This window comes from Labrus bergylta, chromosome 19 (assembly GCF_963930695.1).
Source record: "Labrus bergylta chromosome 19, fLabBer1.1, whole genome shotgun sequence".
Taxonomy (NCBI): domain Eukaryota; kingdom Metazoa; phylum Chordata; class Actinopteri; order Labriformes; family Labridae; genus Labrus; species Labrus bergylta.
The window spans coordinates 8,456,228-8,472,339 of record NC_089213.1 but is presented as its reverse complement, the minus strand read 5'-3'; the positions used below and the strand labels follow the sequence as shown (position 1 = coordinate 8,472,339).

At 44.2% G+C, this 16,112-nt stretch overlaps 1 protein-coding gene across 1 annotated transcript in view; it reads left to right on the top strand.

Moving 5' to 3' along the window:
* Positions 1–11,300, top strand: part of LOC109987068 (ubiquitin-conjugating enzyme E2 E2) — a 63,391-nt gene extending 52,091 nt beyond the window's left edge. Inside the window, exons 5-6 of the mRNA XM_065948148.1 lie at positions 3,305–3,452; positions 10,545–11,300. Coding sequence (XP_065804220.1) covers positions 3,305–3,452; positions 10,545–10,642 — 246 coding nt within the window. The 3' untranslated portion in view covers positions 10,643–11,300. The remainder of the gene's footprint in view (positions 1–3,304; positions 3,453–10,544) is intronic.
* The last annotated feature ends 4,812 nt before the right edge of the window (positions 11,301–16,112 follow it).

Below are 16,112 nucleotides of genomic sequence, written 5' to 3'. Positions count from 1 at the left end.
GCAACTTCCAGTGATGAACAATAACGCCAATGCAGACGTGCAAAATCCTGCAGTTCGTTGTGGTTTCCACTTGAAGCTGGCTTCAGGAGCCCCAGAAGTCACATACACACCACAGCCAGAAAAGTCGTTTTTACAGCCTAAATTAACATGTTTACAGCCTGTTTTTTTAATTATGTATTTGTTTTGATTTAGAGAACAACACGTGTTATCCATAGTTAGGAACGTAGCTGACATGATTGACAGGTGGGCGTGATGTAACGGTTTGTCAAGAGGCTTAAAACCCGCCTTAACTCCAGCTCTCAGCCTGTCGTTAGGTTGACTCAAAGTTAGACTGAGACAGGATTTCCAGCATGGTGGCTGCTGCTGATGAGCCTCCAGAGCCCCCTGCAGGAACAGATGGGGGAATGTCACTCAGGCTTCGTCCATTCTTATTAACAGTCTACGCACCAGACTACATTAACTTAAATGGTCTTTTTAACTTGCAGGAGGAGCTGCTGCTCGAACTCAGATACAAGAAGCTAACCAACCGAGTCAGTGGCATAGAAACAGATATTTATATCAATATTAATGGTAATTAATGTTAATCAGTGATTAAAAAAGAGAAGAAAACAATCGGATTTTCATTATTTTTATTGGTAGTCATTTTTACTCTCAGTATTCACATTCTGATTGAAACTTATGACAGTAATGGGACCTATAACTGAACAGTTACGGGGGGAAATGAAAGTGAAAATAGAATATTATTATTATTATTATATATTATTGTTTCAGCTTTGTGTGTATAATCTGCAGCCTGGTCCGAATCATGACTCCCCCCCCTCCTCCCCGACCGGCCCCTCTCTCCTGGCAGTCCACGCTGAGGGGGAAACTGAGCTCGTCTAAACTCTTGGCCTCCTGCTGTCATGTTTTTCCAGACTGGCTGTGAGCCGTGCCATCCAGCAGCTCACCGGCTCACAGCCACCGAGCCGACAGCTGCAGCTGCTCAGTCCGCTGGCTCACGGCTAATGTGAGGACGATGAGGCCAGTTAAAGACGGCCGCTGATTCTCTTAGATAGAGAGTCAAGGTGAAAAGGACGAGGAGGCGGAGTAGTCTGAGATGTAACAGAACTATTCCCTCTATCAAAGCATATTTCATCCTGGATTTGAGCTGAACTCTTTTGCATATTTATCTTGCTCTGCGTGACATCCTTCTCATTCGCAAACTTTGTGAAATAAAAGCTGTTTCAAGTTTAGTAAAAAGTCAAGCTTCGGCAGACGATCAGCACTTTAACGATCCCAACCTCTCTACTCTTTCTCTTTTAAAAGAATATGCCATGACTGCCTTTTAATAGAATTATCAGTCAATTTGAATGCTTTTAATCTCCTTTATTCAGAATGAAAGTGAAACATAGTCCGTGTAAATTAAGAGAAAAAGGTCCTGATAGCTCTGTCGCAGATAAACCAGCTAAAACATCTTCATAATCGTTGGCAAGACCATGACTTGTATCTTCTGTCAGAGATTTTTGGACATTATAAGTGGATCAAATTACAGAGGGGATTATTTTACTTTTTTCAACAAGCTCGTTCTGCAGACCGTCAAAGCTGGATGTAGAATTGTAGCAGCTTCAGCTCGAGGCCGTGGTTTTTGTTTTTGTCTCTTATTTTTGTTCACGAGTGTTACTGCTCTTCAAAAGTCGTTTTCACATGTGCTGAAACATATGATCGCATGTGAATGATGTACACAGGAAGCTTAGCGCTGATGTGCTATGGGAGAAGCCTGCTGATGTTTTTTGATCACATTTGATATTAGATTTTTCCTTAAAGTATTATTTATAGCAGATTTTTTTCAAAGTGTAAGGCATGCCTCCCTTAAAGGGTGTAGGGGGGGGGGGGGGGGGCTAGAGGACTTCTGAGGAGGCACAGTGTGAGAAAAAATAAGTCATCATATGTTGCTTCCACACATGCACAAAACTTGCTACAAAATGCAAACAGCCACATTTTTTCACTCCCAACTTAACCCAAAATTTTTCCTGGGGTGGATGCAAGATTAGACCTTTTGTAACGCAGAGGAAGCAGCGTTATCTATTAGCATCAGCTGTGATCGGATTACAGACAGATAATGAATGAGACCACACAGACGGGCCAAGGATCCCCTTCATCGGCTGCCAACACTAGCATGCCACCGCTAACCCATCTGAGCCGAGGTGTAAGAACAGGAGAGGAGGGACGCGTCCCATCACCCCTCAAACGCCCCGTCTCTGCATTTTATTTCACGTCACTGAATGTGTCCTCTTTGTCGCTCTATCTAAGTAAGACCAGCGGCGAGGAATGAGGGCAGAGCGCGACTGTTGTTTGTCTCATTTAAGAAAGAGACGCGAAGGGAGGAACGGAGACTTAATGAGAGGATAAATTACGGGAGGAACAAAGGAGGGCAAACAAAGGAGGGCAAGCTGCAGTCACAAAGGAAGCAGAAGCATGCCTGGACTTCCTCTCCTCGTCAGCCTTTGTTTCAAGAAGAGCAGAGGTCAAGGTCACTCCTTAATGAGCTTGTGCTGCTTGTGTTGCTGTTACCCTGTCAACATTTTCAATACTTCAGTACTTCTTGATTCCACCGGGTCTATAATGACATCCCAGCTGTCATTGGATGAGAGGCGGGGTTACACCCTGGACTCTTCACCAGTCAATTACAGAGAGACAACCACTCACCTTCAACTCCGGCTAATTTAGAGTCACTAATTAACCTAACGAGCATGTCTTTGGACTGTGGGAGGAAGCCGGAGTACCAAGAGAGAACCCACACATGCACGGGGGAGAACGTGCAACTCCACACAGAGAGGCTCCTGTCAGACGGGGATTCCAACCTCCTCACTGTGAGGGAACAGCGCGACTGCACCAGTGTCAGCTCTTCAGTCATGTCTTTAACCAGAAGCTGCTGCGAGCCAAAGAGAGCGAGCACTGTCTAAATTGCAAACATCATGCACTGACAACGTTTCTGTGCACAATCGATGTTCTCTGGTATTTAGTCCCTTCTGTAAATGACTGCTGTGCCAGCTCACGTGTGTAATGTCGTCAGAGCAATGGATTGGTTTTAGACATTTTCAGCTTGTCACAGTTGCCCTCTCGTCGAAGTGGAGGACGCTGATGAATGTAAACAACAGCGTGACTGGTTGGTGGAGGCATTGAGTCAAATTCTGCTGTTATAAGAATCACCCCGAGGATATTGTCAATCTCAAGTCAATGTCTTTCTTCGTCGACTTAAAACCTAACAGTTAAATTTTTCAAATGTATCGCTCTAACTGTCTTTGTTTTGTGTGTGTGTGTTCAGGTGACGTTTCGCACGAGGATCTACCACTGTAACATCAACAGCCAGGGGGTGATCTGTCTGGACATCCTGAAGGACAACTGGAGTCCTGCTCTCACCATCTCCAAGGTCCTGCTGTCCATCTGCTCCCTGCTCACTGACTGCAACCCTGGTGAGAGCTGCAGCACACACACACACACACACACACACACACACACACACACACACACACACACACACACACCACTTCTCACCGTCATTTTGCCCTCCAATTTGAGCCATGACAGCTTGACTGACACGTCTTTTCTGTGTGGATAATGTACGTAGAAGTGTGTCATTTTTGCGGTTTGAGTCATGCTCTTTGTGCAGAGCAGCAGACGGTGCAGCTTACAGAGAGGGAAACGCTCCTGTAACCTTTTTAAACACAGACTGTCTGTAACGTCACTTGCTTCAGTTATGTGTGAAAAATAACGTCTTCTTGAGTTTTATAATTTGGCCCTGTTTCAATGTTCTGTACTGGATTTACTTAAAAATCCTCAAAAGATTGTTTTAAAATTGACTTGATGTTCTGTAGATGGTGTCTTATATGAATTGGTGCATTTTCCTATAAGTTTTAAATGTATGGGATATGCCTATTGATAGATAGATAGACAGGAACTTTATTAATCCCTTGGGAAGGTTCCCTCAGGAAATTCAGATTCCAGCAGCAGGTAACACCAAAGGATAGAACAGCACACAGATACAAAAAATAATCCACTGAAACACGTCAGACATTGAATAAAGGCGGCATCACCCAAAGGTGCAAATCAATGGTGCTAGGCAGACGCGGTGTGGTGTGGACACGTGTCACACAACTTATCCCTGCTGTTTTAAAAAAAAGCCTGTGGATGCAGGGGTTTGGATTGGGGACCGGAGGGGACTGGTAGCTGGAGAGGTGCCAGTTCACTTCCTGAGCACTGCCGAGGTGCCCTTGAGCAAGGCTCCTTCTCTGACGCTCCTTCATCTGCACTTGTGCAGCGCCCCACTCTGACATCTCACCTCAGGATCCTGTTGTGGATGTGTGTGTGTTTCAGAGTATGTGTGTGCACAGAGGCTTCTGCTTTGTCAACAGGCAAGGCAGGCAAACTGCTCGGGGCCCCCCGGCCACTTAGGGGCCCCCCGAGGTCTGACAAACTTTAAATCACAAGCAGTAGCACAAAATGCGCAAATTTTGCAATGACAGTAGGAAACCTCCCCAATGGGGCCCCATCTAACCGCGCTTACTCTCATTGCCCCGCTTAGCATCTCATGTATTACTCCCGTGAAAACCAAAATTTGTCAATGAAAATCACTGAAGGATGATGAAGAGAAATGATCTGTCTGGGAGTAAAATAAGTTGTTGGGGGGGGGGGGGGGGGGGGGGGGCTCTCAATACATTTTACCTAGGGCCCCAACAGACTCGAGAATTGCCACTGTGTGTGTAGCATGTCTCAAGAGCAGATTGTAAAAGTGAATTTCCCCTTGAGGGATTAATAAAGGATGTCTTTCCAACATTCAGTTGTTAACCTGCAGTGAAATATTCACGAGTCGACATGAAGGAAAGTAAAACATTGAAGGCCACTGGAGTCGTTGAACTCCTTTTCCCTCCATTGTGAAGGGAAACACATTTTACTGATTGAACCTGAAAGGAATCTGTCTTTCAAATAAAAAAGGTTGAAATAAATAATTAAAGCTTCTACTTCTGAATGTTGAAAAGTAGTGCAGTTTGAATGTATTAACCTTGTCCCATTGTATTCTTTAATGTGATGACTCAAATAGCATACAACCTTAAAGCAGTGTATTAGTGTCAGAGACAAAGTGTGAGGGCTATAAACGTTCTTCTTCTGCTGACGGGATTCAGTGCCTGCAGGTTCTCTCTCTGTGTGTCTCTAAGAGAAGCTCTGTTTGAGGGAATGTACCACACTTTAAGATGCTCGTCGTCTTAAGTGTTCTGACTGTTGATAATTATAATTTCTTGTTTGTTGAATTACCAACCCATTCCTCCGTATGTGCAGCGTTACGTCTCCGCTGTGGTGTTGTTCCTGTGTAACCCACCGGGTCCTTTTCTGAAGTGTAAGCATAGCTGAGTGAAGCCATGAGCAGCTGCACTTAGGGGTTCATAAGATCCCAGGAGATCTTCAAGGTCACACAGGAATAGAGAGAACCACTTACAAACAACAGGTTACTGCCTTTACGAGGTTGATTTGCTGCTCATTTTAGGCTTTTATTTATTTATTTATTTTAAGATTTATTTTTGGGCTTTTTGTGCCTTCATTGTAGAGACAGGACAGTGGATAGAGTCGGAAATCACTCTCATCGCCCAGCTAAGCGTTGCAGCATTACTGCTGTGAAAACCAAAGTTTGTCAATGAAAGTCAACAAAGAAGAACGGAGAGGAATTCTCTGTCTATAGGAGAGAAAGAAGAAACAAGCAGCAAGAGGAAGAGGAGTAAACATCGGGACACTGTGGCAGACATAATAGTGAGAAACGCTGGTTTGAGGGCCCTGCAAGTGATTTTCGCTGAGAGCCCCAACAGACTCTAAAATTGGCACTGAACATGCAAATTGACTAGAGAGACACCTCTGGAATCTACCAGTCACATAGAGACCGTGTGGGTGTAAAACAAACCTACAGTGGGTTAAACAACGAGCAGATCAAAAACTCATTTTTCCATATGATGGTTCCAAAACACCAAGCTCTCTCAAAATGTGTTAAAGGAAATTAAAGACTTGTGTTTTTAAAAAAAATGTCCCCGTTTGTTGTCATGGGATACAGTGTTTTTTCGTTTCTCTTTTCATGTTCTTATTTTGCGTCAGTTGGTTTCCCCCCGTGGAGCACCTTGGGCTGCATGTTTGTCAGGAAATTGTTATTTTAATGAACTTGACTTGGATGCAAATGAATGGTAATGGGATATTTTTTGCCCAGGAGTGGTTGTGTGGATGGAGATCAGGTTCTAAACGTTGCTAAAACATGAATCTGCAGAAAGATCAACTTCATATAACAGACACTCTCTTTTTTTTTTCTCTGCCTTTTAAAAAAGATGATTTCAGACGTCCATTTGAAGCATACTGGGGCCTTTCTAAAGCAAACATAACAGTCTCCTCTTTTATTCCCATCCCTTATACAAGCTCAGTGTGGAAACCATCATTTACATAACATTTGCATCCCCCCCCCCCTCCCCGTCTTACAATGATGTTCTGTAACAGTGAGCCGGAGTATTCCTGCTCCCTTCATTGCAGTCAAATCAATATTTAACCAGGCCTGGCTGGCTCTAAACACAACCCTGTAAACAGCTGACACCGGTCAACGAGGAGACATTTTTAAAGCTAATTGGATCCATAATGGTTCAGTTTACCAGCACAGCAAAGAAACGAGAGGTGAGGGAATTCAATCTGTCTTTTATGTGACCAGTAAAACCAGCCCCCTTTTCCAGTTCAACATGTCCTACGTTAGCAACGTGATTAATGTGTGTTGATGTGAGGTTTTAAATTGAGCGAGCAGAGGTGGTGAAAGCTGTTAAAAAAGAAAGTCCAATATCAGAGAGAGAGAGAGAGAGAGAGAAGTGAGAAATGTGCCAGAGAGACTTAAAAAGGGCGGCAGAATGACAGGTGGTTTCAGAGTTGAATAAAGATGGTAAACAGAAGAGAACGAGCGATAGTGAGGATGGTGAAGTCCTCTGATGATAGCTCGTGGCCTCTCTGTGGGGAACGCTCTTTGATAAACCTCACGTCGGATATTCTCCCTCCGTGGGCGAAAAAAAAAAAACGAGAATAGCTTTTCCTCTCCTCTTCTTCCTCCACGTTTTTCAGATGCAGGCGAGAGATGAAATGAACCGATTCCTTTAAAGTGCGATACAAAGGAGGCTTGATTGACACCCCCCGTCGCTGCCAAAATATAGAATAAAATAAAAAAAATGGCCACCTCTCCTTTCTGTTACCCACGCACTTTCTGCCTCTTGCCTCATCAAAATCAGTCCGCCCGCTGCACTTTTCTCCACTTGTTTAAGTTTTTTTTTTTTGGTTTTTTTTGCACCCAGTCTCGAGAGCTGAATGTGGGAACCCTAAAAATATCCTTCCACCTCCCTCCGTCTGAAGTCGCTCCTTCCCATGCAGGCGGAGATCATTGGCATGTGGCTCATTAAAGGGAGGGAGGACGATGGAATGACAGTTAATCAACCCTCCCCGAGGCCGCCGTCATGCCGCACCGAGCCCTGCACATCGTCCCACAGGCACATTTCTACCTCAGGCGACCCAGCAGTCACATTCCTTGTCAGAGTGTATCTCAGGCTCAAATCCAGCCCTGGGCCTCTGTCTGGTGTCAACCCTTTTTTCCTCTCTGTCTTTTCCTGTGAAACGTCCAAAAAAGTCATCTTAAATTTTTTAACAAAGCCAGAGGGATTCCTCATCCTGCCGCTGTCTGCTGTCTGCTGTCTGCACCGCCTCGTATATCTGACTGAGATGTGCGGCTATCCGGCCAGTCTTTTATAATAAAAGTGTCGGCTTTTTTCCCTCCGTAGCTTCAGAGGGTGTCAGTTTGTCAAACCTGTAATAACACAAACCTCAGCGCGCCTGAAAGGACGGCTTTGCTATCTGGATTGATATCAGAATGTGTGAGATAAAAACAGTTTATGTCCTCTGCCGCCCCGTAGTGCGCTCTCTGCTCTGATCTGAAAACAAGTAAACAAACCCTGAAAAAGGAGCTGAGATTGCTTTAAAATGACTCCAAACTACTCGCGCAGCATTTTCTGTCCCTGGGATTGCACTGTGTTGCTCCAACTGTTCCGATATTTGTCTCTTGATCTTCTGGATTTTTTCAACAGCAACCAAAAAAAAAAACTCTACATCCCCAATCCATTGAAAACAATCATTGTAAAGGCTCAGTGAGCTACTAATCCACTTCTTTCTCCCAGCATCCAACAGGCTGTTTTTATAAATGCACATCTCTGTACATCCAAAGTAACTGTGAGCAAATGTTGAGGTCTTATAGGCAGAGAGGTTTGTAAAATACGGCTCCAATCAAGTCTCCTCTAGTTTATTGTTGAGTATTATGCAACTGTCTTACTGTCCCCCTACACTCATTTTTTTTGTATCCTCTAGCACTTTTTCACACTTTTGCAACTATTAAAAAAAAAAAAAGAATAGTCCAACAACGGCAAAAACGCTGCAACAGTCCAAACAATTTCTGTTGGGACCATCAGGCTGAGAAATGGCCATCTGTGTTTCTGGGTTGGTGTACTTGCAGTTGCATGTATGAATTTCTACATATTGCTTCACTTTTTTTTTTTTTTTTTCTTCTTTTTTTTTCATCTTCAGCAGCTTCCGTCATTGCATTTGTTTTCATTTTGCACGTTTTTGAATCCAGGGACCTGTTCTTCACGTGGAAGAACATTTTCAAGGGTTTGCACTTGTTGGCCGTCAACAATACACCATAGATACTGCTCAAGTAATGTGAAGTCTTACATGTGGAACAGAACCTTTTCTGCAGCTTCAAATCCGACCTTTTTTTTTTTTTAGCTCTAGTCTGGAAAGGACAGTCTTTTAGTTTTAGCACAGACTGGTAAAACAAGGGAAGCATGACACGAAGTCACCTTAGGCTTGTGAAAGATTTCCTGAATCGTCGCGTCAGTCACATCAGAAGTGAGATTCTTCCAGCTGCAGGCCAACGCGCTGTGATATGTGTGGATCCATTCATCCATAAATATGAGTATAAGCCTGTAAAAACCCCCATCATTGAAACCCTGTCAGGGATTAGAGCGGAGGGCTGTTTGTGTTGCTTGCTCAGCCGAGCTCAACGCACCGCTCCGTCAACGTGGCCGAGCCCCCGCAGGAGCAGAGCTGTGTGTGTGTGTGTGTGTGTGTGTGTGTGTGTGTGTGTGTGTGTGTGTGTGTGTGTGTGTGTGTGTGTGTGTGTGTGTGTGTGTGTGTGTGTGTGTGTGTGTGTGTGTGTGTTCCTCTCTATGTCACCTCACTGAGAAATTGACCAGCAGGATGAGTCGAGCATCAGCGTGATCAATGGAGGAGCCGGTGGGGATTCATAACGGAGGCTGTTTACTGACCGTACGGGTTTGAATCAACAGACACGACGGCTGCTGCTGCTGCTGCTGCTGCTGGACCAGCTATGATCACCTGTAATTTACAGCAGCGAGCACATTTTACAGAGCTGTCGATGAAAGCGGCTGTCGATAAAAGCGGCTGTCGGCGGCGCTGTCCGTCACACGCTACAAGCTTCACTCCGCAGCTGGAGCTCCATTTGTTTGACGTACGGCTTTCCTGTGGTTTCTCATAGGTTCTAATAAAAATTCCCATGCATGCTGATGAGCAGAGGTGCTCGTCGGCAGGTTTTCTGCACCGTTTTAGGCTCTGATGCGCTGCGTCAGGTAATTGGATGTCAAACAGCGTGACTGGGAACTGTGTAAACATGCTCTGTGTCCTTATACATAAAATATGACTGTCACAGATGTGGATTTCTAAAGGCTGAAATAGCATCCCCCCTCCCCCTCCCTCCGTCACACAATCGGATGTTTACATTAAAATGAACCCTGAAAACGTTCAGTGTCTCTAAAACAGTCTGTTCTCTTTGGATGGTACGAGTTTCTACATAAAAGTAGAAAAATCGAATAAGGGTACATGAAGAAAACAAACTGTTTCTTATCTATAACAGACACATTGAAAACGTCTCTGCCCTCTCCCTAGTTGCACCAAGACTCTGGAGAAATCTGCCAATTACATTTTAGAACACCAGATTCTTGAGTGCTTTAAAAACGCCTCAGGGCTCTTTTTATTCCCTTCGTATGCAGCTGAAAGCCAACTTGGACGTGATTTGCATCTTACCTTCTTTGATGTTTGAAGTCTTCATCTCTCTGCTTGTGTGTCTGTCTTTTGTAGGCTTGTTCACACTTGCACAAATCGCCTGACAAACTTTTCAGGGTGAGTTTCTCCTGCGACCCCCACGAGTAATATTTCTGCAGAAAGTCAGAGTGAGCTGATGTGAGAACGCAGCAGGATATAATCAGGAGAATTCCCCTCCATTGAGTCGGGGGGGGGAGGGGGGGGAGTGGTGATCGTATGCATGCAACCGGTACGATCTCTGTGCACAGGATTAAACTTCTGCACTCAGTTTTCTGTTCCTCAGTGTGTTCTTCTCCGCTCTTCTGTTGATATCCTGAATCCAGGAACACCTTTTTAAAAAGTGTAAAGAAACAAACGTCTAGAAACGCTGATGTTTTTTTGTCTTTCTGTGTTGACAGCTGACCCTCTGGTTGGAAGCATCGCCACACAGTACCTGACCAACAGAGCCGAGCACGACAGGATAGCCAAACAGTGGACCAAACGCTACGCCACATAGACCTGCACGCCTCCTCCTGGACCCCTCTGCCTACCTTACACACACACACACACACACACACACACACACACACACACACACACCCACACACACATACACCACCACCATATACCCCTTTCTCCTAAATCTATGGAAGCACACCCGCTCCTGTCATCCACCCCGCCCCCGCCCTGCCCCGCCCGCCCGCAGAAATGAACTGTTATTTGTTCCATGCTGACTTGAAAAGCTTCTTTTTTATACAAAGAGTCTATTGGGATCGTATTTTCCAATACACTGAATGTTGATATGGTCATGAAAAGCTTTAATACTGTTATTGTTCTCGTCGATTTGTTGTTCTTCTTATTGTCGTTGCATTGTTTATAACATCGTCGCCACCCTCGTCGTATTATTCCCGTTTTATGTGATGGTTTTCCCGTGAAAGCGCTCGGACACGAGCGAGTGCGTTTCTTTGTTTTCATTTTCTTCTCAGCTCATGGTCGATATTAGTGCATGGCATCAGGATGTGTGTTCATGCAGTGGACATGTAGTCATGGTATTATTTCCGGCATGGAGTGAGCCCATCACCATGTATGACGATAGTGGTAGTTTGCTGTACATTTAATGCCTTGTGAGAAAACATACTCATTGAATACTCGATTAAACACTGGCTGTAATGTGATACTCTCTGTCTCTATTCCTTTAGTGTGACTCTGTGTGTGTGTGAGAGAGAGAGGTTAGAGTGTGTGATTACAGCGTGTGCAGGCCCCTCGCTCGGGACCACTTCCTGTTAGAAATGACGGTTCACCACAGAGAGCGGAGAGATGAGATTGTGAAAGTGATGTTGTGTGACCTCTAATTCTCTTGTGACTTGAATGAGGGCTACTCGTACAAGAGAGATATCTCATCTACTTGAATAACTGAACACTCATTTCGTTTTTTCATGATGAATGGGAGTTAAAAAAAAAAAAAAGAAAATAAATGTTTAAGACACTGGAAATCCTGCAGGGGATGTGAAGAACCAACCATGCAATGAGGTCGTTCACATTGCAGACACATCTGGAGGGGTGACTACAGCCGACGGCGTTGTCAGCCCCTTTGTCTTTAAGTGGAAAAAGAAAAGAAGAGGCGGAGGCGACAAATAAGGAGAAACCGCTCAAACGGGTGAAAGCATGGATACTAACAGTGGCGTGCTCAAGGGGCTTTCCTGAACCTGCGTCGAGAGCTGGAGATGAATGAAACCAACAGCCAATCAGAGAGATCCCTCTGATCGACCGCTGACGCAGATTCTACTACATGTCAAATCGGCCAAAAAAAAAAAAAGGCCGACGGGTGGCGACGGAGCTGGACACGCTTGCAAAAAGTAGGGCGGCGACCTCTCACCGACAGGTCCAACTAGGACCGGCAGCCGACGATCTCCTTGGTGAATCAGGGCCTTAAAGGTGCATGTGTGAACAAGCAACCGACATCTTCTGCACATTTTCTCGAAATTTTCAGGGGGGCATAGATGAAATGATGATGAAAGATGGCAATTTAAATTCAACAGTTTGAAGAATTGACAGATGAAAATAACACTGTCAATCAAAACAGAAAACGTCTTTTAACAGCTATTATATGAGAGGCGGCACGGCTGTAATCATGTTCTTACTCATCAGCCAGGTAACAGTGGATAAAGCTACAAAATAATCCAACAAACATGCCTGCCTGTATTTTATTGGCGAACTGCCGGACACTGTTTCAAAGTTTTTTGATGCGCTGGAGGGTCCTTTGTTTTTTTTCTGATCCCTCTGTGTTGCCCCCCTGCCGTCCTCACACAGGGGTCTAATGGAGGTGAATAAGGAGGCTTTGTTTTGTCACGCTGGGCTGTTGTGTCTCCAATACGTGCCCTCTGGCTTTTGAGAACAGCATGACTTTATCTCTCTACATCCTGTTCTGCTGTTCCATAATGGGCTTTAGACTTCATAGAGTGTAAAGAAAACATTTCCTGCATCATCACACCTCCAGTACCGGCCTGTAGACGCTGAACGGAGGGCTTCATCTCTTCTCGTGCTGCTTAATCCAAATGCTGCTCCTGCTCTCTGCACGACACAAAGGCACCTCGATTTGTCCGTTCAGGTGAACGCTTTCTGCTCTGATGGTCTTGACTTTAATGCTTTGATGCCCCTGTTAGCTAAGGACGTGGTCAAGCATCAGCAGGACTGTGTGAAAAAAAAAAAAAAGACGTGTTGCTCTTCCAAGGTCACAACTCGGAGAGCTCTGGTTTTTGTTGCCTCTTCATTTTATTTCCAAAACTAAAGTCGATTCAGAGTTGAATTTAATGAAAGATGTCTTACTGTTACACGTCTGTTTTTTTTGGTTTTTTTTGCACATTTATCCTCATTGTACCCATTATTTTGATTTTGAAAGCCACGCCCCCTCACTTACATGCACTCTGAGTGTGGGCTAGTGCATGCATGGGGTAGAGAGCGAGCAGGGAGACAGGGAGGCGCCTGATTGGTTCATCAGATTGGTACCTCATGGCAGACATTGGTTGAAGTTTTTACAGGCTTACAAACTGCTACAGATGACGGATTTTCTTTGTTCCTTTTTCAGAGAACATGAGTTATTAATGTCTGTCAGGACCTAAAGACAATTTCAACCAGAATCTTAAAAAGTGGATCTGGAGAACCCTGCCTTTAACTAAGCGCGCACTCACACTAGGCAATCCGTACCGTGCCCAAGCACTTTTTAACCCCTAAAATCCAGTTCATCTCACTGGTGTGAGTGCTCTTCCTTGGCTCTGGCACGCCTGGAGGAAGTAAAGTAGTCAAGTTCTCCATGTTGTAATCTGTAGTACGGACGTGGATCCCTTATTTTTTCTCTCTCTCGAGTACGCCTGTTTTGTCAATGTAAGCACGCATCATGATCACATAGAGCCATGCATGTGTTGCATTACGACGTTATGTACTGATGGAACCGTTCTCAGGCCCGGTTAGCCCTGAAGAAGAGTGAGTGCAGGCCAGCGGGGGAATGGGGAGGGGGGGGGGGGGCAATTGTGCTAAAGCGCGGTACGGGAAATCTTTGCATAGTGTGAGTGTGCCCTAAAAAGCTGAGAAAATTAGCTTTGTAACTTGCTCTAAAAAAAAAAGTGTTTCCTGAATCATCCTATAGGACCAGAGAGATGTGTCTTTAAATTATTATATAACCATACAATATCCATTCTTACATCAAGCTGTATTTGACCTTTTCTCACATTTATTTGACACTCTCCTCTAATTGTCCAACCCTGATGTGTTGGTAATGAATTAGAAATGTCCTAAAGAGCACAACTCTCCTGATTGCTCGCTCATAACTTCAGTTCAAATGGCACATTTCCTCAGTCTGCAGCTTTGAGCCGAAGCACTAAGTGGCAATACATTTCAAACACCATTCCCCTCAAAGGAAAGCAGCGCAGACATTATGTCAAGCTCACCTCGTGTGGACGGAACAGTCCAGGTTTAATGTGCTGCAGGTTTGCATGAAAGCAGCTGGACTGTTAACTGCAGACATGAAAGCCTGAGCGTGAACTCCTACACACCCTGATTTCAGGGGAAATAGTCTTCCATAGAAACAGGAGTTATTACTGGAGATTGAGGGGCTTATACAAGAACCGTTTAGAGCCGTGCACTCCGGGAGCATTTCAAGAGAATTTCAGGAGCGCTGCCCTCGAAATCCTGCTGATGTTGTTGTGCACACATGCACCTCACAGCGGAGACAATCACATCAGAGACTATCCAGGTTGTTCTCCTGAGGCGAGATGTAAAAGAACGACATGGAAATGGAGGACGAAGCAACAGTCAGCTGTACGATTCTATAATAAGAATGTTTGCCTTCATATCAATGCTATGTGTAGCTCCACAGATTCACAATATCAATCAAAGCTTGCTGCTTTTTTTTTTTTGCCTGTGGTGTGTTTGTGACTTTCAGGGTTCCTGGAGCCAGCCTCAAGCGGACACTCGACAAACTTCAGGATTTTGCACTTCCTCATGGCTTAATCTATCCAGACTGGAGGTTGCAGCTTGAAAGCATCACAGGACCTGCAATGAATTCTCCTTGAGTCAATTTTTTTCCCCCCGAGCGATTCCTACATTTCTCAGAATGCCTCTTGCGACAGGAACAGGAAAGGAGAGTTGAGTGTGCCGCAAAAAGTAGCTGTTGTTTGCGTGTGTGTTTGTGTATTTATGAGAGTGTGTTTGTGTTTTGTGTGATGCAGCCTCAGTGTGTATGAAAACAGAATCCACCAGAGAACAAACTCACACTTGTTGATGTTTCTTTTCACAGCAGACGTGTCCGCCTCGCTCTGAGCAGCAGACAAAGCTTTTCTGTGGTTTTTTTTTTTTTTTTTTTTTTTAACGCTCGGAGTACGTTGCAAAACCAGCAAAGTGGAGCAACAGTGGCAGAGTTAATTATGGTTGACACATTGGGAGGGGGAGGGGGGGAATCGTCCTCCCTTTGACCCCCCCCCCCACCTCCACCTACCCCTCACACTCTGTGGTGGGAGGGAGAGGGAAAAGGCAGAAGTCACTGATGCATAGAAAGTGATGCAACATTTGCAATGAGAGGTTAGTGATCAATAGGACTGAGAAGGCCAAAGTTAGAGTCAATAAAAAAGTGGCTGGTCTGCAGAATGTTTATTTTATATACACTTTATATTACCAAAAATTAACACTAATGGTGCAATAACGTAAAAAATAAAATAGAATAAAAAACGCTGAACATGTAATCCATGAATAAGCTAATTTAAAGAAAGAGATTATATCTAAAATGTTCACACTGCATACATTTAAGAAGAAAAGCTTTATCGGTCTGTAAAGTTTTCCACACTAAAGGAACTCAAAATGTTGCTCAGTATTTGAAGTGGTGGATTAAACTTCAGTGACCTCAGTGAAAGTTGTAATGGTCTTTGGGTACCAATTACAAAATATACAGATTTATTTCCACAGTTCTCGCACAAAAAAAAAAAAAAATGAAAATGAGTAAGAGCTGGTTGAAAGCGCTCTGCCGTTTGTCTCTGAAGATGCGTTTGACTTCAGGAGAGTTAGCCGAGTGCTCCAAAAATGTGACAAAAGTGTGAATCTGTAACTCTTGCAAAGCCACTTTGTTTAACATTAATTTAACCAACAGCCCATTTCACATGCCAGGCCACTTCAGCGTGCGGCATAATGGCCTTTTAAAACTGTCACTCTACTCTGCCCTTGTTTTAGGTAGGATAGATAGAAGTTAAACATTCACTTTCAATAATTAATATTAACAAGCAGGCGAGAGTATCCAAGGCAGCAGGGATGTAAATAAGCAGGAGGAAAGTCTTAAGTGGCAGTGAGGTTAGAGTAAGTAAATTAAGTCTTCACATTAAGACAGGTCTGGGTTAAAGGGCTTTCTTTCCTGATAATGGGCTTAAATAAATGCTTCTAGCTTGTGATTCTTTTTAAAACGTAATTTCTGTCTTTTTTTTTTTTAAATGTTGTCGTCTCTTTGA